The following is a 26,836-nucleotide window of genomic DNA, read 5'->3' on the forward strand; positions in this document are numbered from 1 at the left end:
AAAAGGTGTTTGGTTTACTGATAGAAAATACATAATGATGATTAAAGAAGCTACTTGCATACTGGCAGGGTCTTTGTATTCTCCTCTTGGTCGTGAAGATGATATGTGGAAGGAAGAGTTAAGTTCTATATATAACCAAAAACACAAAACAATCTTTCAACTCCAACCTCATTTAATAATATCATCATGGTAAAACATGAAAGCACTTTAGTCATTGAATGGTGTCGTTTTGGAACATTGGACATGCTTTATTTCAGAACTTTCACACTTTATTTAAACATCTCACATATACAAAATAGGTACAATAAACTTTGTGGTTTTGAGAGAGAGGCCGCCTAAAATCCATTAAAAATGGATAAAATGTGCTGTCAGCATGAACACTGCATTGATAGGGGGAATTGAAGGAGTAAAATGTCTGAACAAAAAGAAAAAACTTCCAAGACAAAAAAAAAATATTTAAAAAACCAGAAACAAAGTCAAAACCAGACAAACATCAGACCAGATTTAGGAAAGTTCCACCTGCTTAAAATGGGGTTTATCAGGGGGACCTGTGCAAGACTCATCAAAGTCAATACAAAGTAACACAGTGAGAATGAGTGGTTTCCTGCTTTTCCACAGCTGCATGTTTAGCACCATAGATCTCTGCTTCAAGTAATTCAGCACCTTTGATACAGGACAGAGCTTGAAGCCGTAGAGTTCGTAACATCTACGTTGTGGGTCAGACAGCTTCTCAATAGAATTTTCTAAAACACAGGCATGAGGTAGCTTCAACCTTTTTTTTTTTATAAAAAAAAAAATTGTGGTTTTAAACCTCCTCTTTGGAAGATATACAAAGACCACAAAGTGATGCATACTTTCAGCGTTTTTATTACACTTATTAGATTGTTTACAAAATGTTGACATGTTCCACAACATGGTGTTTTCCCGCGTCTCTTTGGGCTGCTGTATTAATTTGCATTGCACAACGCTCCGTTCAGTCCATTGGTTCTCTCCGATAGAGCCCAGCTTAAGCAAGTGGATGCGTAGAGGAAATGAGCATTCAGTATAAAAAAAAAAAACACAAAGAAGGGCAGAGATTCTTTTTTTCTTTCTTTCTCCCTTTTTTAAAAATTTATCATGAGTCTATTTATTTGAAACAGACTGGGCCAATGTCCAAACCAAACTCTTGATCAGCTTCACCAATGTCCAAAGGTGCAATGTCGAGGATGGGCAGGCGAGATGGTTTATTTGTTCTGTATTCAATGACTGTCTTGCTCCATTGGCCAGTGTGTCTCTGCAGAGGTAGGACAAAAAGAGAAATCATGTATCAGAATAGTGCACTCAGTATATCATATCTTGAAAACGTACAATAACACCCTACAGTAGAAACCTATGATACTTTAAATAAAGAGTCAGGTTCCTAACTCTTTCACTAACCAGGAAGTTACAGAAAACTACCCTGAGCCTGAGTTCACCCTTCTACCATGCACTGTATCTACTTGTGAGAGTGAACACAGAGAGAGAATGAACAAAGCTATTGTTCCAGACATTGCAGTGTAAAAGAAAGGGGACTTACAGTGCAGCCATCCTCCAGAACGTTGAAAGTGAAGCGGCTGTTTCCCTCGGCCCTCAGCTCCACGTCGTTGGAACCCTGCAGGAGCACAGCCTTCTTCAGGTTGCCGTTCTCTCCGTCCATGTACGCCACGCTGTTCTTGCAGTGGTATGTGATGTTCTGGGTAGCCTGGTTGGCCAGGAGACGCATGAAGGCCAGTTGTGTGGCCATGCTCTGAGGGCTCAGGGTCTCGTCGTTGTAAGCAAACTGAGAAACAACATAGGAGGAAGTAAGACAGGATCAGTGTCAAGGTGCAGTATCAAGCATTTAGAGAAAAACCTGGGTGAAGAATCATAGATCTGATGATCTCTTTCAAATGGAACCAATGCAATCAGGTTTATGGTGCTGGAGATGAATGTAAGCCAATAACATACAATACTATTAAAATATGCCTAGAATCAAACTGGTGTACCAATCAAATCAATTTATCTTCCTCTCAGATGTTCAAACTGTCTGCTCTTGTCATTAGAATCAGTGCAGGTTCAGTCCGCTCACCTCAGTACCACCGTTAATGGTCTCGCCGAACCAGACGTGCTTCTTGTTCTCAGAGCTCCTGTACCAGTTCTTGCGGGCGATGCTCTCGGGGTGAGGGTGGATGCAGGTGTGTCCGGTGGAGAAGTCGCAGTAGGCCTTGATGGCGTCAGCGATGCAGCCCTGGTTGGGGTCGATCCAGTAGAAACCTGCAGGAGAGTACAAGAAAGAATGACATTGATTATCATTGATAATGTCATTATTTCTATTAGTAATACTTCACTGGGGTTTTGCTGTGTTTAGGTGTTGTTTGCGTTTTGAGTTTCAGGTTATTATTACTATTCAACATGATACTGTCTATTGTATGGGTTTGATCGCTCAAGGAGAGTATTGATAGTGACATGTAGGGTGATAGGTAAAGATATGGAAAGTTAGTCTGTGTTGAGACTAGAATGAACTACAGATTTTAGTGGTTAAGAGTTTACAAAGAGAGTGTGAGGGTTCTGTGGCAACTCGGTGAGTCAAACTATCAATGAAGAGAAAGACTGATGTTTGTGCCACCAACTCACCACTGCTCCAGTCGGGGTGGCTGAGTCGGATGTCTCTGCAGGTACGGGCGGGGTTCTTCTTGGAGCCCTCGGGGGTGAGCAGGTTCTCGATCTGGGAGTTCAGGGACTTGATGGTGGCGTCCACCTCATAGTCCTTGGCCCTGAGAGAGGGCTGATCGGCTCTGTACTCATCGTAACCACCAGACTGGTCGTATCCACCACCAGCGGGACCTGCGGGTCCGGGAAGTCCAGGAGAGCCGGGTGGACCCTGTGGGCGAGAGAAGAGAGTTGCTATGTTAACAGCTAGTGTCTGCCTTCACACCTTAAACAATCAGTCCCCTTTGTCACCAATTATGTGGCATTTGGCTGACTGGCTGACTGAGGCAGTTATGTGAGTACTAGATATACTCACAGCAGGTCCAAGATGTCCAGGGGAACCACGGTGTCCAACAGGTCCGATAGCACCATGACCTCCAGCTCTACCATCCTTACCAGGGGGACCATGGGGTCCGGCGGGGCCCTAGAGACAAGGAGAGGTGTCAAATACATTTATCTGTCTAGTTGGAAGAAGATACAATGGAGGAAGCGTTTGATGTGGATAGTAATAGTTACTTACTCTGGGTCCAGCAGGTCCAGTGATACCAGCAGAGCCAGTCTCGCCAGATGGTCCCTGTAGGGGAGAGATATGATTAGACAGGAGAGGTCAGGGGTAGCTGAAGTTGGTCCCTGTAGGGGAGAGATACGGTTAGCTCAGGAGTAGCTACAGCATAAGAACATTGTCGTACTGCAAATTATTCTGATATTTATGTGAAGTGGATATAAGGCGTCTATAAATGAAATGGTGAAGTCAATACAAACTTGGGCATATGGGACGGGATATTTAAGGATATGAGATTAGATCATATTGAATTGATCTTGATGGATGGAGAATGGATGGTCACAGCAGTCATCATGACTTACATTAGGTCCGGGCATTCCCTGGAGACCACCATGTCCACGCAGACCCTTCATGCCTCTGTCTCCCTTCTCTCCAGCGCCACCCTTCTCTCCACGGGGACCAGCGGGGCCCTACAACACAAGGAGACACAGAACCATAACACAGGTGTGTTATTTCACATTTAGTATAGGCACAACTAGGTTATGGCTACAGTATAGTCTACAGTATAGGCACAACTAGGCTATGGCTACAGTATAGTCTTACAGTATAGGCACGACTAGGATATGGCTACAGTATAGTCTAAAGTATAGGCACAACTAGGCTATGGCTACAGTATAGTCTACAGTATAGGCACAACTAGGCTACGTTGATGCACTAAGAGAGTTGAAATGATTAGTGGAGTTCTAATTCAGCAGTCCGAGTCAAGATGAGGTTAGACAGGGTACTCACGGGGGCACCACGGGCACCAGCAGCACCGACGGGACCACCATTTCCAGTGGGGCCCTATAGAGGCAGAGAGGGAGAAGATATATCCACATCAGCATGCTAGAGATAGAACCACAGGAACCATTCTTCTGTGTAGAGTAGAAGTGATGTTTCTGTTTCATGTGAATGCTTTTTTTCTATAATTATTGTAGTATTTATTTAACCCTAATTTTACCAGGTAAGTTGACTGAGAACACATTCTCATTTCCAGTAATGACCTGGGGAATAGTTACAGGGGTTATATGGGTATGTGAAGAAGGAGCCTCTCATGGGAAAGCTTGCGGAAATACTGTAACACCATGACATTGCTAACATGGACTCCACCGTCCTCCTTCTAGAAACCAGGTAAAATGTGTCCTTCGTTAACCCTGTTCAGGGGGTCCAATTCGGGTAGGGGGGGGGGGGGGGGGCACTTACAGACTCTCCACGGTTTCCAGGTCTGCCAGCGGAGCCAGCGGGTCCGTTGGGTCCAGGTTGACCAGAGCTTCCAAGGGCTCCAGGAGAACCAGGCTCACCACGGTCACCCTGCAAGGGGGCAAAGTTAAAGATTCAAAGTTGAAAGTTCAAGACATTATAGTTTTAACTGATATTCATATGAACTTAACATGTTCCTGAGATGAAGTTTGTAAAATGGAAGCCAAAGGGAACATTTCCACTCCACTACAAGATGGATTTAGTCCTGAATTCAGCTCAGGTGAACGGTGCCTTCAGTACTGTGCGGTATAAATTACACTCCGGGGTGAAGTTTTCCCAAGGTAAAAATCTAGGATCAGCTTCCCCTCTACCAATCGTAACCTTAACCATTAGAGGGGAAAATGCTAAACGGACCCCAGATTAGGGTCTAAGGGCAACTTCACCCTACAGCATAACTGACAGAGAGTGTACCTTGAAGCCAGCAGCTCCGGGACGACCGGGAGGTCCATCGTTGCCAGAGTTACCCTGTGGGGTGACACAATAGCATGTTAATTGTGTTGCCATGGGAACTGTGGGTGAACTAAAATGTAGGATTTGGGCCATGTGTCTAGAATACAGGCTCTGAGTACTTGTTTAACACATCAAACAATCAAACCTTACCTCACGTCCAGCTTCTCCCTGAGTACCAGTCATACCGGGCATGCCAATGTTACCAGCGGGACCACGGGGTCCAGAGGCACCAGCAGGTCCAAGTCTACCAGGCTCACCCTGAATGGCACAGAGTATCACAGGGTCAACACAGTACAAACATATACCATAGTAAGTAACTATGTACTGTATCCATAACTCAATGGATTTGAGCATTTGAACATTTGAACATCTTGACCATGTTTTGTTATAATCTCCACCCGGCACAGCCAGAAGAGGACTGGCCACCCCACATAGCCTGGTTCCTCTCTAGGTTTCTTCCTAGGTTTTGGCCTTTCTAGGGAGTTTTTCCTAGCCACCGTGCTTCTACATCTGCATTGCTTGCTGTTTGGGGGTTTAGGCTGGGTTTCTGTACAGCACTTTGAGATATCAGCTGATGTACGAAGGGCTATATACATTTGATTTGATTTGATTTGAATGGATCGCAGCGCAAACAAATCTGGTTGTCTGGGCTCCACCTGTCTGGAATAGAACTGTGATGTGCCCCATTTGATCAAAATCATTCCCATAAAATATGATAAATTGCTATTTTTACAGAGCCCTCTTGTTTGTTCTGTGGCCGGATGTGTCTGCTAGGGCAGTTTGAATAATGTTTTGAAACAGAAGGTGTGATGTTCTCACCACAGCACCAGGACCGCCAGGAAGACCCTTGTCACCACGGGAACCAGGCAGACCAACGAAGCCAGAGGGTCCGAGCACACCTTGGGGTCCAGCGGTACCAGGAGCACCCTGAACAGGGACAGGAGATCAGGAGGTGAGAGTGGAGAAAAGCAGAGAACAGAGAAAGAAACACAATCACTTTCCCCCGTCATCGCCATTAGTGGTGAATGGGGTGTTTTGTTATGCAGCCCAAACAATGTAAAACGCTTTGAGACCTAATGAAAAGCTAGCCTGGTCCCAGAATGGTTATGTGCTGTTTTGCCAACTCCTATGGTCCTATGGCAAAACAGCACAAACAGATCTGGAACCAGGCTAGTGAAAGCCACAGCATAAATCCTTTATTGAGGAGAAGCTTACTGAGAGGCCTCAATGGGAGTTATGATGACTTACGGGAGGACCGCTCTCTCCACTGGGTCCCTTGTCTCCAGTGATACCAGCGGGTCCAACAACTCCCTGCTCTCCCTGAGGTCCACCGGGGCCAGGATCACCACGGAGACCACGAGGGCCATCCTTGCCAGCGGGACCGGCGGAGCCAGGGGGCCCAGCAATACCCTGTGTGTAGGGAAGAGGACAGGTGGTTGTTGAGAATAAAAAGTGGGAGGAGTATCTGTGTATGTTTGTTCAGAATCAGCCAGGATGTTATCTCTGATAAGAGACTGACATGAGTGAAATATGAACACAAGGGGTTTGAATAACTACATGATGTAGTTATTGATATTGCTTCCAAGTACAGATGTAGGCTCTTAATTCGAGCCAATTTGCTATAGCAAGAAAATAAACCTGCAGCAACAGGAAATGTGGATTATTATGAATGCACATTTTTGTAGAGGTTGATAATTTCTTTGTAAGGGAATGTCAAAGTCTAAATTACAAACTTAAGAAGTCTTTTTAAACCTCAAACACACCACACGTTTTAAATGTGTAAAAGTTATCCTGCAACAGGGTGATCAAATTAAGATCCTACATCTGTACAAAATGGCACCTCCGTTTGTTTGTGTGTGTGTGTTAACACTACTGCCGCACTTACAGCGGGACCGGGGCCTCCAACTCTACCGGCAGCACCAGGGAAACCGGTCAGACCCTGAAGAGAAAGACCACACACAAAGGTCAAAGGTTAGAAAGCAGCCAAGGTCACAGAGATATGGGGTGTCGTTGTGTGTGTGTGATATCAGTGACAGTACTTACAGAAGGTCCAGCATCACCACGACCACCAGGAGGGCCAGCGGGTCCGCTAGCACCCTAGACAAGCACAGGAAGTCAGTTTACATCATCTTCACAAGTAGAGGATATCATTCCCAGTGAGGATGTACATCTTGTAATAATAAAATTTGCCACTTAGCAGAGGCTTTTATCCAAAGCGACTTAGTCATGCCTGCATACATTTTACATATTGGTGGCCCCGGGATCAAACCCACAACCTTGGCAGTGCAAGCACCATTCTCTACCACCTAAACCAAACAGGACCATGTACTGCATATAATTGTCTGTGTGAATGATTCAATGGATTCCCATTGAAGTAGGTGGTAAGAATGGGCCGTGTGTCGCACACTGGAAGTAAGAGGACCAACTAAGTAAGTGACTTACAGAAGGTCCAGATTGGCCAGAAGGTCCAGCAGGGCCGGCGGGGCCAACATCTCCCTTTCCACCAGCGGGTCCCTTCTCTCCTCTAGGGCCAGACTGACCATCAGAACCCTGCATGGGATGCACAGACATGGGTCAGAACAGAGCCCACAGAACAAAGGCTGCAGAAACACAAGGTGGTGTGTGTATATGTGTGTAAAGGTGTGTGCACACAAGTTTGTGTATGTGTGTGTATTAGTCTGTCAGACAGTGAATTAGTGTGTGTGTTTGCGTGTGTGTTTCCATGTATCGGTCAGAGAAGGAGTGAGTTTGTGTGTATGTCTCCATGTTAAAGAACATCACTATATTTTGATGCATACATGTATGTGACGTGTTTGTGTGTGGTTTCAGGGTATCAACCGAATGAGTACTTACAGGGGGTCCGGCGAAGCCGGGAGGCCCAGCAGGTCCACCCTCTCCACGCTCTCCCTAAATCAGAGCAGGAACACAGAGACAAACGGTCAGAGGAGCCCATCCATGTACAGTAGAGATATACACATCCATCCATCCAACAATCCAGACAGATAATCAAGCATCAACTAGACACTGATATAACATGACATTGTTGGATTCTATCTTGAAATATACTTATTCCTGTCGCCATACTAGAATGTATTGATTACTTTACATCTATAAGAAATGTATATGTTGGGGTCAATGAAGGGTGAATAGGAACTATGTGTACAGAAAGTTACTGTGTGAGACAAGGATCAGTACAGAAAGTTACTGTGTCAGTTAAGGGGCAGTACAGAAAGTTACTGTGTCAGACAAGGGGCAGTACAGAAAGTTACTGTGTCAGACAAGGGGCAGTACAGAAAGTTACTGTGTCAGACAAGGGGCAGTACAGAAAGTTACTGTGTCAGACAAGGGGCAGTACAGAAAGTTACTGTGTCAGACAAGGGGCAGTACAGAAAGTTTCTGTCTGTTCAAACATTTTATTGCTGAAAATGAATATTTCTACAGAAGGAGGTAAAGAGCAACAGTCTAGTCTCAGTTCCTGATAAAGGCAGGCCAGTTTCTGTAGAACTAGGATGTGGAACTCAACTCGAGATAAGGTCAACAGTTGGAGAGAAGAAACCTCTGGGAGGGGGGCCAAAGGGGCCCTCCCCGAAGGACTGTAGTTAGGTGGGCTATCACACACACACACACACACGGCTATGACAACAGCAGTAAGAGGAACAGGCTGAGTTCCTGCCTAGCAACAGAGACAGATTGTTTATCTTAGACATACTAGGAGGTGACTCCGCCTAGTCAGAAGGCATAAATATGCTTGTGTGACTTGTATGTTGTGTTTATTACTGAAGCACACAGTGGGTTGAAGGAACTTGGTATGAGTATTTCTAGTCGTCTGTTTGAGTTTTTACTCTGTTTGTTTAGAACCTAACAACATGATAGTGTTGACTGATATAGCGTCTATATTGGGTAGACGTTCTGAATATTAGATCATGTCAGTCCTTAATTCCTTTGATGAGGGGTGATGAGCAGGCATGTTATAATGTGTTATAGATGTGTGATAATGTGTTATAATGTGTTATAGATGTGTGATAATGTGTTATAATGTGTTATAGATGTGTGATAATGTGTGATAATGTGTTATAGATGTGTGATAATGTGTGATAATGTGTTATAGATGTGTGATAATGTGTTATAGATGTGTGATAATGTGTGATGATGTGTTATAGATGTGTGATAATGTGTGATGATGTGTTATAGATGTGTGATAATGTGTTATAATGTGTTATAGATGTGTGATAATGTGTTATAATGTGTTATAGATGTGTGATAATGTGTTATAATGTGTTATAGATGTGTGATAATGTGTTATAATGTGTTATAGATGTGTGATAATGTGTTATAATGTGTTATAGATGTGTGATAATGTGTTATATAAGTGTTTGTAGGTACTTACACTGGGTCCACGGAGACCAGCAGGTCCGGCAGGGCCGAAGGAGCCAGACTCACCCTGAAAGAGAGCAAAGATGAGAATGTGTGGGCTGAATCAATCCAGTCTGTATAACTTTGATCAGTCAACCCTAGACCTTCAAGTTCCACAGAATATCCAGTATTTAAGTGTATTGACTATTTGTTTCCAAAAAAAGGCAAAATAGTTGTTACTATGACTACCATCATCAACTGCCATATGCTGGTAGATGAGTTTGAAGTATGATGATGTATAATGGAGCAGGTGTCCAGGCAGTGTGCTTTCTGCCAGGTTCATGTCCAGCGAAAACGTTTTGAAACAGGGTGGTGCTTGTCCAATTAGAAATGCTACTTTCTGTTTTCCGATGCAAAATGTTGGGTGAGCGGTATGGTGTACCCTCCTGAACATGACCCTGGTTTCCATCCCTTGGAGATGACATCAGCTGTTGTGACCTCAGCAGTGTGCAACTGCAAACTGCCCAGCAGATGGCGAGGTTGAGATTCTAGCTTCACAAGCTGTGGCAGGTGGTGTGCTCATAGTCCTTCTCTTTGGTCTGGAGTAGACAGGCATTTGTTGTTGTCCAAATATTCAGAATGACCACACTCGACAATATGGTCCAGTCCATATCTTGATCACTTGTGGAGAGCCAAAGAGTGAAATGGCCATTGACATCATTGCACCTCTGAAGGTCAGTGAACATTAGGCCTACTCCATCTTGGATGTCTTGGAAATGCACAATCGTTGACAAGTGAGCCCCACAATATTTCTCATCATCTGAACCTTCATCCTTAGATATCCTTTCATGTGTTGAAGTTAAAGGAGCCGATATTCAGGCTGTTTACCTTTTCACCATTAGCACCGGAAGGTCCAGGGGGTCCACTTGGTCCGGGACCACCCTAGAAAGAGACACAAGGTAAAGTCAGACTAAAACCCAATAGAGACAGAATAACAATGAATTGGATGTTGTTTTCATTGTGAAAGTGACCACATTAGATGAGAGAGGAACTTACACGGGCGCCGTCTCTTCCCATGTTACCCTCAAGTCCTCTGTGTCCGCCCTCACCCTAGATTGGAAAGGGGGAAAAGACATGTTACAGTCACTCCTTTAAAATAGCCATCATATACAGTTGTTTTTAGTCTAGGTCTATCAGATAAAATCAGTATTTCAAATTCTCCCAGTGTTTGTACTGTAGGACAACTTTATCAAGCACTGCATTTCACATCAGCATATCAGAAATTATAATTGACATCAATTATAGCTTTTATGCAACTTTTCACATGATTTCTGTTTTTCTTGTGAAATGTAACTTTTTTATATGTTTACAGGCGGCATATTCTGGGGGGACTTACCTTCTCACCCTTGGGTCCGGGAGTACCACCAGCACCGCGCTCACCGGGCATACCACCGGGTCCTTGGTGTCCGGCGGCACCAACAATGCCGACAGAACCAGGCTCTCCCTGAAACAGAGACATTGGTGAAGAATGGTTCCACCTATAAGCTATCCAACTCATGGAGCAAGACCATGAGTGGTTAGGAGCTTCATCTGACTGCAGTGCTTAAAAGAACAGTGTTTCTCATACAGAATAAACCAGTACTATCAGATCTATCGTTCATATATTTTGTTTATACCGACTGTAGGGCCAGGAGGATTTCCAGACCACATGACCTGACCAGGTGAACAGGACAAACTCTGGGCCTTGTTTACTAAGCCCTTCATAGAGCTGTGCTCACCTTGCCACCATCGGGGCCAGGAGTTCCAGCAGGTCCACGAGCACCGATGGCTCCCTGAGATCCGGCAGAACCAGCAGGACCAGAGTTTCCACGCTCTCCCTAGGTACAGACATAGAGAGAGAGGGCAACAGTCAGCTCCAGGGCTCTGTCATGGGCACACCACAGTATGTACACATTACAAGTGTGTGGATGTGAATTGTATATAAAAATAGGGTCTAGTTAAGGCCTATATAGGGCCTTCGTCCTACTTAAGAGTACGGGTAAATGGGTGAACAGCAACATGTGTTTGGTTGACCAGCTGTTAGAAGATCATACTTAATGTTCTGTGAGAGGGATAAATGAGTGGATATACCTTGACACCAGCAGGTCCTGGGAGTCCCTGGTCTCCGGGCATACCCTGTTGAGAGATGAATGCTTTGTTAGTTAAAAATATTACAAAACAATGCTTTGTTAGTGCAAAATATTACATAGTGAGAATACTATTAAAATAAAATAGACTGAGATAAACAGTAAGAGGTAACATTTCTATAAACAAAAACATATTTTGCTGTTAGTGATTGTGGAAATATATATGCATTTGTGGATGTTAGTTTGTTATGGCTTTGTGGATGTACACTGGGTTTGTGTTACAGGTCAAGGTTCTAGGTTTGTGGAAGTACACTGGGTTTGTGTTACAGTTCAAGGTTCTAGGTTTGTTGATGTACACTGGGTTTGTGTTACAGGTCAAGGTTCTAGGTTTGTGGATGTACACTGGGTTTGTGTTACAGATCAAGGTTCTAGGTTTGTGGATGTACACTGGGTTTGTGTTACAGATCAAGGTTATAGGTTTGTGGATGTACACTGGGTTTGTGTTACAGGTCAAGGTTTGTGGATGTACACTGGGTTTGTGTTACAGGTTTTAGGTTTGGTTACTCACTTGGTTGCCAGCTTTGCCTGCCTCACCGGCAGGTCCAGCAGGTCCGGGTAGACCCTGGAAACCTGGTGCACCAGAGGGTCCCTGCTCTCCCTTCTCACCAGCGTTACCCTGTAGAAGAGGATGGCATCAAGTTCAATCAAATCAAATACAGTTCACAGTAAGATAAGATTCTAGTTATTACATGTGTGTATTTAAATGAAATAGTGCAGACTACTTACAACGACTCCAGCTGGGCCGGGAGCTCCATTGTTGCCATCAGCACCGGGGCCGCCCTAAGCAGAGACAGGGAGAGAGAGGTAGGTGAATGATCAATGATCCATAATAGTTTGGTCAGAGTTTACACTGGAACTCATGATTTGAGGAAACACAACTCTATTGTAATGACTGACGAAAAATCTAGAGTAAGTAATACATTTGTTTGGACTGTTTGGCTAGCGTCCTGTCAGTCCTACGAGGTCACAGATTTAGGATACTCAGCATTACCAACCGCAAATTTGAGAGATATCTACCATAACAGTAAATTAATTCCCTTTTACAGTAGAGAGTTGATAATGTAATGAATGTTGTCGGATGCGGGGGTACTTACTCTCAGACCAGTTGCACCAGTAGGTCCCTTATCACCACCCTTGCCAGCCTCACCCTGGAGGGTGAAAGGGAAGAAGAGAGCATGGAAATGTCAGATGAACATCATGTTGATGTACAGACCATCATCAAGATAAGTACAACTCTTTCTACTCCTAAAATCATTCTGTCCATATTTTATTTTATCCTTCAATATCACTTCTTTTTTACTCTTTAGATCATAATCTGTCCATAGCGAAGTGCAACAAGACCCTAGCTGTCTCTCTCACGGTCCAATCTCATGCTATCAAGTCATCCTCTAGCAGATCTCCTTCCTGGTTTTACTTCCTGGTTCTACTTCCAGTTTCTACTTACTCCAGGTCCCTTGGGGCCGGGGAATCCGATGTTACCGGGCTGGCCTCTGGGTCCAGTTGGGCCAGGGGGACCAGTGCGGCCATCCAGACCAGCAGCACCCTGGAAGAGGACACACACAAAACAACGGGGATCAGATATGACACACCACCACCAGGTGGGTGTTAACATTGGTGGTGGATGGGGTGGGTAACCATACCACCAACACAATGTAAGTGCTTTAAACCAATCCATTACCATGGCACCAGTTTTATTGTATACCTTTTTTTAAATGATGTAGAGCATTTGAAAGGATCAATATTGGAGATGACGTGTTTGATCACTTACAGATGGGCCTTCTTTGCCTGGGGGTCCACCCTGTCCAGAGTTTCCAGGGAGGCCCTTTAAACAGACATAACTTGTTAGTCATTCAGCATCACAGCTAGAGAACACATGCTATATTTGGTTCAGAGATTAGACAATCAGAGAATCCATTACACATCTGATACAAATATTTTGATTGACAGGTGTGTGTGACACTTACTCTGGCTCCAGTCAGACCAGACTCGCCAGCACGACCGGCATCACCAGGGGCTCCACGGATACCACCAGGGCCGGTGGCTCCACGAGCTCCGGGCATACCCTGTCAGAGAGAGAAGGAGGAAGAGCAACCCATGAGTACAAAACAGTCACTAAATTAAAAGGTAAAAGTCCGTTTTTTTTCTGCCTTTGAACAATTGTCATCATGGTAAATCATATTTTTGGTAACTTACAATGGGACCACCTCTTCCCTCCAGACCAGGCAGACCACGAGTTCCAGCACCTCCCTACGACACACACAGAGAGAGATATTATTCAACCATAACCACTCATCTGTAACTTATATCAAACACACCACAAAATATTTACCTAGCCTGGGTCTGGTAAACTGGGTCTGGGATAATATACTCACTCTAGCTCCACGCAGACCAGCGGGCCCGGTGGCACCAACCTCGCCAGTTGAGCCTCTCTTGCCCTCCTCACCAGCGGGACCAGCGGCACCCTGGGCACCAGAGTGACCCTGAAGGAGAAAGCAGAGACATTAGAGACTATCACAAACACACACCATGTACTAACATAATGCTAGAGCATACCTACTAAATAGCAGTAGTATGGATACTCACAGGCTCTCCCTTAGCACCAGAATCTCCCTTTTGTCCAGAGGGTCCAGGGTCACCCTGCATTCAAAGAAACACAGAAACATGATCAAATCACTCAATATTCATACCGATTGTGTGAATAAAGTAAATGTTCTGTGAATAAAGTTAAGTGTTGTTGCATTGGTTTTTAGGTCCAGCGGTACTCACACCAAGGCCTCTAGCTCCAGTGGATCCTTGGGGGCCCTGGGGGCCGGGACCTCCTCTTGGGCCAGGGAAACCAGGGGCTCCAGCAACACCGGGGAGACCCTAGAACACACACACAGAATGGAAGAAATGATGAGTAAGGAGACAGCTGAAGGACCTACTGCAAAACATTACCATTACCTAATCACATTACCCAACATCCAATGGTTTCACTATAACAGTTACTTATGGCTAATATCACATGTATGTAATGTGGGAACAACTGAAATAAGTTCTGTACATCATGAATTCCAAAGCTAAAGTGATTCATTGTTGATGTTATTTGAGTGATATTTGCTGTTGTGCTACATTCATAACTCATATCCCTGTACAAGTTCAAGGATCAAGTGAACTAGATTTTACATCTTGACCCTTGTCTGGCCCTAAATTACCATTGAACTGTCAATCTAGTCTACCCATAATGCAACTATGGCCAGAATACTTACAGCAGCTCCCTTGGCGCCGTTGATACCGTTGTTACCAGGGTTACCCTACAAGGAGAGGAGAAGGAAAGAGAGTGTTGCAGACAAGTGTGTGGAGGTGCCAAGACGACAAGAAACCATGATGCAAAATAATGATGCTACATACAGTACATCAGGAAAAGATAACCAGAAAACAAGATAGAGCCTTCAATACAACATGTTTCACACTGTGAGAATGTTGTGGTTTATTGGTATCTGTGTATACTTACAACGGGACCGACGGGGCCAACAGCTCCATTGATACCAGGCTCTCCTCTGCCTCCCTGAGGTCCGGATGGGCCATTGGATCCAGCACCTCCAATCTCTCCCTGTAATAGAGTCACACCATCCAGTGGGCTGTTTTAGGATGCTATATAGATGTTGTATAGATGTTTTATGGTATATAAATCCTCATGGGAATACTATGTTTGGAATCAGTAGTTTGGTCAATGTGATTGGTCCCTTTACAGTAAACCAATCAGATTACTGGATAGTGATAACAAATTAGAGTGTCATGATGTTTTGTGTGTGGAGAAAGCTTCTTAGATGTGCCTTTACAGTTCCCAGTACTGGGAATCTGTTAATCTTCCTTGGTGTCCACACTAATAACGTCTATGATATTCTACAGATGACATTCTACAGGTGACGTTCCAAGGATGATATACTAAGGATTGTGATAATGAAGAACTGCTCTGGAGATGACCATGATGACATCACACTTACCTTGGGGCCAGGGGCACCAGGGAAACCAGGGGGGCCAGCTGCTCCAAGAGGACCCTGTGAAACAGGAAATAGAGAGAGGACATAGTTAAATAGAGGTCAAGGGTTACAGTAAAGGGTGTTAGATGAAGCTACCCCTAGAAGCAGATGATTTAACTTCAGTTTTAGCATTTCCACCTGTAATGATTTAGGTTATGATTAGGGGAGGGATCAGATCTGGGCCTAAAGGCACAGTGACTTCTATCTGGCATTATATTACACAACAGAGGGGTCACATGTATGTGATCCATTAGGTTAAGGGGTCAGAGGTTATTGGGTCAAAGGGGGAGCCGGACTCACAGCAGGGCCGGCGGGTCCAGTGCTTCCATCAGCACCACGGGCACCAGCTGGTCCAGCAGGGCCGGCACGCCCTCTCTCACCATTCAGACCACGAGAACCCTGGGGGGAGGGTAAGAGAGAGAGAGAATGGTTGAGGACAAGTGCACTGGGATTTTGTAATGTGTCTGTATGTACTGAGAATGTGTTGTATATAATGTATTCCTGGTTGTACAATTGATGTCCTCATCTCCACTGTGTGTGTCCTTTGCAATCAGCTATGTGAATGCAATGTCTTTTGAATGTGACAAATGGTAAAGAATCATTGTAAGGTACATTCAGACTCTATGCAGGTGACATATTTCATTAGTGATACATGTACATATGCCTTGCCTGGCACCTGACAACATGCTGATGCTGACATTTCCCTCTAGGGAACAATACGAGGGAAAAGACAAGGGTGACGTGGTGTGTGAACTTACAGCTGGTCCGGGGGTTCCGTTAGCTCCATGGGCACCTGTCTCACCCTATGTGAGAAGCAGAAGAACACGTATTCAGATGACAGGCACTCATAGGAGGTAGAAAGTTACGATGAGTTTGAACTCTGGGACATATCTAGATTGGTAAGCATGAGTGTCCTAAAAAATTTATTCTCTGAGATTTAGAAAAAATACGTATGTTAGTGGTTAAACAAGAACTGACCTTTGAGTAACTGCTATCAATGTAGAGTGATCAAGACTAAACGTGTGCTACTGTATGTGAAACTCACTTTACTTTTAGGTGTTACGGGGCCTGTTTCCTGGACCCAGATTAATCCTATATGTGGAATAAAAAGCGTGCACAATGGATCTCTCCATTGAAAGTGTTTCCTAGTTCTGGACTAGGCCTAATCTGCGTCTGGGAAACCAGCCCACAAAGATGAAAGCTAAATCTCTGTTACACCTCTGTATTAGACCTCTTGTGAAATATGTTAGATTTGCCAGCGGTAAGAGAATAAACTGTGATTGAGGAAGGTGTGGCTGCAACTTTACCTTGGCACCAGCGGTACCAGACTCTCCCTTGCGTCCATCCAGACCATTGTAACCCTGGAGCACAACGAGAACAGGTTAGCATCCTGAGACAATACACAACTATTATAGTCTAAAATCTATTAAAACTGTAAAATATGTATATCAAATGATCTTTTGTCCCCCATATCATTCAGAGCATATTGATTAACTGGTGAGGGAGTTTTTGGGTTGATCATTATCTAGAGATCTCTGCTTCTTGCATTCTATTTGATATGGGATGCATTTTCGCTCAGCCTCATGGGATACAACTCCTCCTAACTTCCCATAATCACCACAGTTTTACCTTTATATCACAAGCTATTCCCTTCATAGTGCACTTGACTGGAGCCACATAGGTCAGAAGTAGTGCTCTAAATAGGGAATAGGGTGTCATTTGAAATGAGGGATATGTGTGCAAGAGGAAGCAGGTGGAGATGTGTGGGATACCGTGAGATATATCTTTTCAGAACATGACAGGGTCACATTCAGTGAGGTGCAACATTACAGAACATCCAGATAGAAATGTATTATGTAGAATAGACACGCTTCTCTGTCATGTGGAATAGGGAATCACATCAGCTCTATATAAGTCACCTCTATCTGTAACCTTCAGAGCATTGCACCCACCTGAAGGCGTTGGGAAGACATTAGGAGTGGCAGGGCCTAGCATGTATTTATGTAAATACTCACTCTGTGTCCCTTCATTCCAGGAAGTCCAGGAGTTCCGGGGAATCCACGAGCACCCTACAGAGGGAGAGAAGAGGTTAGAAAAACTCTTTCTCTGCATATTTTAAGTGATAACACTTAGTGGGTTTATGCATATTTAGTGTCAAATGTATATTTAGTTAACAAATCTGTCAGCTCCGGACATTGCCCTTACCTGAGTTCCGGGGCCACCTCTGTCACCAGGCTTGCCAGGTCTGCCGTTGTTACCCTACAAGTGAACAGACAAGCTGCATTAGATGTGTATACTGTAGGTCCACTATCATGAAAGCATTTGTAGCATTTGTAGTCTGTAGATTTTCCACATTCACTTATCGCCCCAGTAGGCAAGTAGTGCCACAGTTAATTATTTCAAAAGTTAGACCAAAATAATGCAGATGATTTTAACTGTTTACTTACATCCTCACCAGGTTTGCCAGCGGATCCAGTGGGTCCACGAGCACCAATGGAGCCCTTGGATGAGAGAGAGGTCACAGGTCAGGGTTCAGAGTTAAGGTCACTTTCACATTCTAAGTTCTAGGTTCTAAGTTATGAATAGCTTTTCTGTGCAGTAGTGTCAATTAGTAAAAGGCTTGATGATTAGTTGACTAATGAAATTAGGTGTGCCAGTTTAGGTTAGAGTTTCATCTTACAGTCTGTCCGGGCTCTCCAGGCTCTCCAGCGTGTCCTGTGAATCCTTGGGGTCCCTGTTGATGGGAAGACACATCAGTGAGCCATTTTGTCCAAATGAGACAGAAATAAAACAATGATATCAGTTAGGTGTAAGGAGCAGAACCAGGAGTTATTCCATCCTGACCATGTGATCTGACCAGGTCACTTAGTCAAGAAGACCTCCTGGCCTTTGTGTTGAGTTTATATGAGAGAAAGACACAACATTGAGTCATTTGACATATTACATTAGTGAACTACTTACAGGGGATCCAGGAGGTCCGTTGGGTCCTCTAGATCCCATTAAACCCTGAGGAGAGAAAGACAAATCAGATTCAAATAAGATCAAACAAAAGCACCTACATCATTTCAATGCTGTTCAATGAAAGTGCACATCCAATGTAGATATACATATGTGTATGGGGGAATGCAATTGGAAATATGGCAACCCAAAAACGTTTGCATAAAATCGGGGAACGCATGCCTATAAAAATCGAGAAATGTATGAGGTCTTATCTGAAATGAAATGTATGAGATCTTATCTGAAATGAAATCTTAAAGGATTTGGGAGGAAGGGGAATACAATTTGAAGAGAATATAAGAGTAATTGGTTACCCAATTAGTATTCTATTGGTAAACACTTAGCTATCTATGTATCTATTGGTAAACACTTAGCTATCTATGTATCTATTGGTTAACACTTAGCTATCTATGTATCTATTGGTAAACACTTAGCTATCTATGTATCTATTGGTTAACACTTAGCTATCTATGTATCTATTGGTAAACACTTAGCTATCTATGTATCTATTGGTTAACACTTAGCTATCTATGTATCTATTGGTTAACACTTAGCTATCTATGTATCTATTGGTTAACACTTAGCTATCTATGTATCTATTGGTTAACACTTAGCTATCTATGTATCTATTGGTTAACACTTAGCTATCTATGTATCTATTGGTAAACACTTAGCTATCTATGTATCTATTGGTAAACACTTAGCTATCTATGTATCTATTGGTTAACACTTAGCTATCTATGGTTTAGCTATCTACTTAGCTATCTATGTATCTATTGGTAAACACTTAGCTATCTATGTATCTATTGGTAAACACTTAGCTATCTATGTATCTATTGGTTAACACTTAGCTATCTATGTATCTATTGGTTAACACTTAGCTATCTATGTATCTATTGGTTAACACTTAGCTATCTATGTATCTATTGGTTAACACTTAGCTATCTATTGGTAAACACTTAGCTATCTATGTATCTATTGGTAAACACTTAGCTATCTATGTATCTATTGGTTAACACTTAGCTATCTATGTATCTATTGGTAAACACTTAGCTATCTATGTATCTATTGGTTAACACTTAGCTATCTATGTATCTATTGGTTAACACTTAGCTATCTATGTATCTATTGGTAAACACTTAGCTATCTATGTATCTATTGGTAAACACTTAGCTATCTATGTATCTATTGGTTAACACTTAGCTATCTATGTATCTATTGGTAAACACTTAGCTATCTATATATCTATTGGTTAACACTTAGCTATCTATGTATCTATTGGTTAACACTTAGCTATCTATGTATCTATTGGTTAACACTTAGCTATCTATGTATCTATTGGTTAACACTTAGCTATCTATGTATCTATTGGTTAACATTTAGCTATCTATGTATCTATTGGTTAACACTTAGCTATCTATGTATCTATTGGTTAACACACTTAGCTATATCTATGTATCTATTGGTAAACACTTAGCTATCACTTAGCTATCTATGTATCTATTGGTAAACACTTAGCTATCTATGTATCTATTGGTTAACACTTAGCTATCTATGTATCTATTGGTAAACACTTAGCTATCTATGTATCTATTGGTTAACACTTAGCTATGAGAGGGGTCACAGCAGATAAAGAAATAACTGCAGTGCACCTATCATGTCCAGAGTTTGGTGTAATATTCTGGCAGCTGCTCCATGCAGGACGATGAAGAGGTTATGATCAGTGGCATAACAGTGCATTATCTACAATGATCTATTCCACAACGTTGTTTCTGGCTGAATTCCAATATAGACCCATAGGCACTGAGAAGATTAGGAATAGGTAGAAGCCTAACTCTACCTTGCCCTCTCATAGGCCAGGTGGAATTTTCACAACATTACTTGCATCTTATCAGATCCACACAAGTGCCTAGGGACCGGGGGCTAGGCAAGGACTAGTGCCAAGTGAATATGCCTATGGGCTAAACAGGGACAGTGCCAGGGGCTGGTGCCTTGTAGGTGGTGGCTACAGGATAGTGCCAAGGGGTTAGGGGTGAGGGTTTAATTTGGGGTTAATTCATGGTCACCCTCTCCCTCTTGTATTTGGGGCCTCACCATTGGTCCAGGTCCGGGGTCACTGCCCTTTCCTCCATCAAACTGAGCAGCAAAGTTCTGGCAAAAGAAAAACACAAATCATTAGCACACAAATGAACAAGGAGTAAAAGCCATGTCTAGGTAATTATGATAATATACATGTATTGTGACAAATAATAATTGAATAGTAGTCATAAATTCCATTGGTTAATCACAGATGTTCGGTTGAGGGTCTTGAGACATGAGAGTAGTAGTCCTTAGTGTCAAGCATGATGAACCACAATGAACAATATTGACAAACTGTACCAGTATTGAACATTTATTTTTGGTCTAAAACAAAATAATCTCATAATTTAAACTCACTGAACCTACAATCACCATGTCGTGTGTAATAACATGGTAGTAACTATGTAACAACAGCACTGGCAGCTATGTTTATGTTTTACTGTGCCACAGGGTCATTGTGGGGTCAAAGGGTCATAGGCCACAGGGTCAAAGGTCAACAGGGTATGAGTTCATCAGGGCATGAGTTCATGGGGTCAAGACTACCCAATTGAACCCATCCCTAGTGAGTAAGGCACACTTTGAACACTTAACATGGCTGATTTGAAAGAGGAACCAAGTGCCATGCCTGATAAACACACCAGAGCAGAAGGGTATTTGTTGGGTGAAAAATGTCTGCCATCTTCTGAGGGAAAAATTACAGCCAGTGAAAAAATGGAAGACATTTTCTGAGTTACAGAACTGTCAGTAATTTTTTGAGTGAGAAAATGAGGGTAATCTTCAGTTACAGATCTGTCAGATATTTTGTGGTATTTTGTGGTAAAAATAATAATATAGGTGAACTTACTCCTCCAAGTCCAGGGGGACCAGGGGGGCCGGCAATGCCGGGGAGTCCAGCTTTACCATCTCTTCCATTAGGACCTTGGGGACCCTATCAGACAGAAAGAAATACTTACTATTAAAGAAAGTCTGAGCTAAAATACTTTATATTCTATACATATTTCTGTTGTTGTTGATGACTTTCTATTTAAGTTTTGTTTTCTGGTGTGATTGCACTGTCCTGCGACATACTGTAAGTGCTATACTCCTACACGATGGAGAAATGGGAAATCATAATACATAAGCAACATTATTACACAATTGTTATGATTTACATAATGTATCATTTATTTAAAATCATATAAAATAATATGTAATTGCTAATATGTTCATAATATAGCTGGGTAAAAATACATCCAATAATATTGTTGTCAACATCGAGGATCTAGGTCTCTGTGCCATGACAACAAGGGGTGTGGCCACACGGGGTAGCCCTCTCAGAAATGTGCATTTAAACAAGTGTAGTGACTTACAGACACATAACATACAATCTCTACACACCAATGTAAAATTACAATAATTATTGAACAAGGAAAATGTCAAAGCATTTTAAAGTTCACACAAAACAGCTGGGTTTAATTTGCTTACCCTGTCACCTCGAGGCCCCTTAGCTCCTCTTGGGCCCTATGGTGGGAAAATATCTCAATCAGACAAACATACAAGACAGATGACTGAAATATATGTTTTAAAAGCTTATCAGTGCCTCTAGCAGAGCAGGTCATAGACCCTAATCTCAAATTAAAGATTGCATCAATGTTGATACATTTATAGCATTTGAAGGTAGTATCACAATATGTGTCATAATGTGTACGTATGTGTACGTAATGTGTACATAAACTTGACCTTACGGTTTAAGGACAAGCATACCCACACATTAACTTTACTGTATGAGTCAACAGTGCATGCTGACTAGGCCTCAACATTTGATCTTTGACCTTTGAGCCCGAGCCACAAAGTTCAGATATGCCACACTTTTCTATACTAGTAAATGACACATAAGAACATGTTTGCTCACCTTGAGTCCCCCCTGGATAGAAAATAAGATAAATAAATATAAGATTTATTTATTCCGTCTTTTCCACCACATTTCTTATGTCATTCAACGTGTAGGCTATATCTACTATAGATCAACTTTTTTCATCCCTCTTATTTGCCAACAAAGCATATTAGTTTGCAGTGTCATAAAACATTATTGCATGCATACATGTATATTATAAGCCACATGCTCGTGCAGATATCTACAACAAATATCAAACACATAACACCACATACAGATCTAATGTTATCTTATTCACAATTGCAGAGAGATGTTTAAAAGAGCACTGTGGAGCTGGTTTAACTGGCTGAATGCCAAATCCAGATTGATGTTGGATGACAGTAGGCTATGCAGGTGGATAGGCCAATCAGTCAATCAATCAACCCTAATCTATCATAACCAATTCAACTAATAGATCCACTGCCCCTTTAAAACATCAGAATGCCAATATAACTGCTGAGATACAATAGCCAGGTGAGCAATTTGTAGCAATCTCAACTACACCAGGCAATTCTGAACAACAAACGTCCTTCATACTGTAAAAAAATGTCTAAAATAAAGTTATCATAGTAGGAGTGCTGATCTAGGATCAGGTCCCCCCCCTGTCCACATAATGTTTTTTGTTATGATTTAAAAGGATAAACTGATCCCAAGATCAGCACTTCTCTGAGACCTAGTGAATACGGGCCTGGAATGTATCTGCAATGTTTAGCTTTCAAACCTCTTCCTGATCCTATTAAAGGACATCTTGTGCCCAGTGGTCCCATGGGTAAAGCAGCACCAGCACGGGCGGGTTTAACTTTCACTGACACTACCCCTGACCAATAGGACCCTCACCTATTCATTGGCAGAAAGTGAATAAAAAAGGGGCAGCCTAAAATGAAACTGTAACAGTCTGCTATAGTTGAGATCGCTCAAATTGGCAACAGAGGGATCTTTTCGCCGAATATCAGCTGTAATTTGGAACAGACAAGATGTAAAAGGTAAAATATCTTCTAAAAGCTGATTGATAGATAATATCATGCACATGTACTAACCGCTGTGATGTTGCAATAAGGAGGAAGAGGAGGAGGAGAGGAGGAAGAGGAGGAGAGGGGAAAAAAGGATACTCAGTTAGAACATGATAACTTTAGGAAAAACAAATGTTTGAAATTTGAAGTACAATCGTTTTTTTTTGTAGCAGTCTACATTTTTATCCACTTTCTATGTTCCAACCATTTGTTCAATTCAAGTTACCCTCTTCTTTTCCTTCAGAGCAAATGACTGTTATCAATTCTGTATAATATACACAGACCTGGATCTAATCAATGAAATGCAAGGGAACTGATATTAGCCTATATCAAAATGTATGAATAAAGATTAACATTAGATGCTAAAATCCTATCATTAGATCTAAAATCCTATCATTAGATCTAAAATCCTATCATTAGATCTAAAATCCTATCATTAGATCTAAAATCATATCATTAGATCTAAAATCCTATCATTAGATCTAAAATCCTATCATTAGATCTAAAATCCTATCATTAGATCTAAAATCCTATCATTAGATCTAAAATCCTATCTGACAAAATAAACAAAAAGTGAAAGTGATATCAAAGCTGGCCACATACATGTGCTAATTCAGTTAGTCAACACATTTGGGTTTCAGGAGGCCTGAAGTTTTCTTTATGGCCCATAGTACTGTAAGCATTGGCTCAATACACACACTGCTAATAAACTAGCTTTTACAGTTAAACAGCAGTTGTCTCTCAGGAATGTATCTAAAAACCATTAGAATCTTCTGCATTGTTCACAACATCCCACTGACTGTTCATTTCAGTGTGAATCGAACACTAGCTAACGAGCAAACAGTCAGGTGAACACAGGTCTGTACTGCCACATCCCATAAGGACAACAACTTGGCATTGTGGTGGAGAGACCAGAAAAAAGTATTGTGTTTTTAGGTGTGGATGCACAACTATAACTCAAGTGAGAAGTTGTTTTTTTACAATACCTTCATTTTTGGAGTTCAATTTGGTCTAAATGACTAAGCCTCAGTGGTGTCCTCAATCTGATGTGGCATAACAACTGGTTATTTATTCTACATTTGGTCCTGCCCTGCTGATGATGGAGTGGCATTGCACCTCCTCTGAAATACTGCGGTGTCAGGCCATCACCACTAAGAGGCGCCTTTGGACACTAAAAATAAAATAATAATGGAAAATATTGTTTCAATTTATATTACTTGTAAATATAAATCAAATGTCATGTATTGCTTGAAACTAATGCATTATATCCTTATAATACTGATAATAACTTTTGCATAGTTAGGGTTAGCCCTAGCCCTAACCCTAACTATGCAAAACCTTATTTTCCACAATGCCCAGAAAATAAGCCATACATTGCACTAAGTAACTTCAATAATATGTAGAAATAATTATGGGATCGAAAATCTATATTTTTGTAAAGATCTGTATGTATTTCTATAGAAAATAAATCAAAGAGGCTTGAAGGGATCCTGTTCAATATGACCACTAGGGGGCGGCCTTTCAATTCCCTATAATAAAAGTTAATTCCCTGGACTCCTGAAACAATATGTACAACGCCCCAAACTTTTCATACTAGGAGTTTACAGATACATTCCATTTGTAGTTTAAATGTTGGTAGTTCCACTGTGCTAAAATCTATTCAAAAATCACTAAATTAACAACTTCCTTCAAGGCTGTTTTTTTCTCATCAGGGCGTTTCTTTCTCTCTCTCTCTGAGACTAATCAAATTGACAATTGTATCCACGGAAGAATAATGAAGAATCCACCGAAATGACCAGGATCCGGTCGGTTTTATACGGGATAGCCAGAGGGAAGCCCTCAAAATAACTTTTAGCTGTCCTCGGGTTGATTTCCAAGTAAGTTCCAAATAAAAACCCAAGCATAAGAGTCCTCCCGAACTCTTAAAACGGGACCAAAAATCCTCGGTAAAAGACAAAAAGCAGATATCAAACTTACATTGGCATGATGCTAGCAATGAAGTTACTGCAAGCAGCAACAGAATCCGGTTATCCACAAAGCTGAGCATGTCTAAGCAGACATGCAGACTCCTTGTGCTGCAGTGCCCTGTTTTAACTACTTCAAGCAGGCATACAGTTGTGGTGACTAGAATAACTCCAAGCTTGGAAACCTGCTGCCGTGATGCTAGAATAATAAAGACTAATCAGTCCTATTTATATGGCAGGAGGTTCCTTTGTCTGCGTGTCAAGAGTTAGCCCCTGGACCAATAGGAGAAGTGAAATCCTATGACTCCCATCCCATCCCAGCCCCAATAAGTCATGTGGTCCTTCATCTCCAGCCTTCCCTCAGAAACGTTGGCAATGCTTCGGCGATGATGACGAGTGCAACGGTTTAATTAGATCCATTCTTGAGGACGTGGACAATGTAGACGTTTTAAAAGGAGCAAGACCTGCATTTTTTCAGACTTTTTGTAAGGTGGTTCATCTCACTGGACGTGTAGTCGAGAGGGAAAGGGAAGTTCAGTCAGTGCGTCGCGGCTGAGTAAGGGCGCGTTGGGCATTCGACTGTCACCTTGCGCATTGCCCGGTTCGGGTCTGGTGCGTAATATGTCCAGTGGGGTGCGCGCAGGAATGCATGGGCATCGGGGCCTTGCATCTCTTTCAATAGGATTTAAAGAAGCAAATGCCATACAGGGAGAGGATGCAAGAGATGTTTCTTTCTTTATAACTCATTTCATGTCGAAGTGGTCTGTTTGTACCTCAAGTTGTACTTTACCGCGGATTTAGCTTATATTTGACTTATTTTCCACAAAAGCCATTTGTATTCACTTTATTTAATTAAATTATGTTTTGTTTATTATAATCACTATTTACTGTTTGCACAATCATTTAACTGACTTCACACACAGGCCTATCTCTGCCTGACAACATTGTAAAGCTTCCCTAAATGGTCTAATTTACTCCTACCTAAAATAAAGCAATTTCATCTAATCCAAACAGAAAATGTATGAATAGCATTTAGTTTCCAAACATTTGAAATGTCTATCTGAGTGAATAAAATCCCACGTTTAATGACAGATCACCCCCAAGCAACATTCATTACAGTAGAGTATATGAGTTTTGCTGCTATAAATTATAACACATCTTGTTAATGAATTAATACATTATAACACAGGTGTTGGTGGATCCGGTACTCAAAAGGTACTAAGCCCTGTATTTAGGAAGAGCCTGTGCATTGCTATGGAATGAAATGGAGGTAGTCGACAGCTTAGATGGGAGTATACAAAGGGCAGGTGAGAGGGATCTAATTTCAGATGGCCACATGACCAGACATGTCAGTAG

General features: G+C 42.2%; 1 protein-coding gene across 2 annotated transcripts; it reads right to left on the reverse strand.

Moving 5' to 3' along the window:
- Nucleotides 1-224: 224 nt before the first annotated feature.
- LOC139392337 (collagen alpha-2(I) chain) lies at nucleotides 225-25,682 on the reverse strand. Of its 2 annotated transcripts, XM_071140252.1 has the most exons (49): nucleotides 25,494-25,668; nucleotides 24,217-24,218; nucleotides 22,059-22,094; nucleotides 21,439-21,522; nucleotides 20,610-20,666; nucleotides 18,480-18,524; nucleotides 18,199-18,252; nucleotides 17,966-18,019; nucleotides 17,724-17,777; nucleotides 17,534-17,587; nucleotides 16,826-16,879; nucleotides 16,277-16,321; nucleotides 15,819-15,917; nucleotides 15,483-15,536; nucleotides 14,990-15,088; nucleotides 14,745-14,789; nucleotides 14,263-14,361; nucleotides 14,080-14,133; nucleotides 13,869-13,976; nucleotides 13,690-13,743; nucleotides 13,461-13,559; nucleotides 13,265-13,318; nucleotides 12,941-13,039; nucleotides 12,591-12,644; nucleotides 12,223-12,276; nucleotides 12,005-12,112; nucleotides 11,441-11,485; nucleotides 11,089-11,187; nucleotides 10,707-10,814; nucleotides 10,367-10,420; nucleotides 10,199-10,252; nucleotides 9,345-9,398; nucleotides 7,811-7,864; nucleotides 7,400-7,507; nucleotides 7,001-7,054; nucleotides 6,843-6,896; nucleotides 6,206-6,367; nucleotides 5,777-5,884; nucleotides 5,108-5,215; nucleotides 4,919-4,972; nucleotides 4,451-4,558; nucleotides 3,998-4,051; nucleotides 3,571-3,678; nucleotides 3,227-3,280; nucleotides 3,023-3,130; nucleotides 2,632-2,878; nucleotides 2,087-2,271; nucleotides 1,556-1,798; nucleotides 225-1,273 (listed from the first exon to the last, which is right to left on the reverse strand). In XM_071140252.1, the coding sequence occupies exons 1-49, from the start codon at nucleotides 25,561-25,563 to the stop codon at nucleotides 1,127-1,129; spliced, it is 4,059 nt and encodes a 1,352-aa protein (XP_070996353.1). In that variant the 5' UTR covers nucleotides 25,564-25,668; the 3' UTR covers nucleotides 225-1,126. The 2 variants fall into 2 exon arrangements, with proteins under 2 accessions (XP_070996353.1, XP_070996352.1); XM_071140251.1 differs by lacking the exon at nucleotides 24,217-24,218 and having other exon boundaries at nucleotides 25,490-25,682.
- Nucleotides 25,683-26,836: the final 1,154 nt, after the last annotated feature.

Source organism: Oncorhynchus clarkii, chromosome 32, assembly GCF_045791955.1.
Source record: "Oncorhynchus clarkii lewisi isolate Uvic-CL-2024 chromosome 32, UVic_Ocla_1.0, whole genome shotgun sequence".
Classification (NCBI taxonomy): Eukaryota; Metazoa; Chordata; class Actinopteri; order Salmoniformes; family Salmonidae; genus Oncorhynchus; species Oncorhynchus clarkii.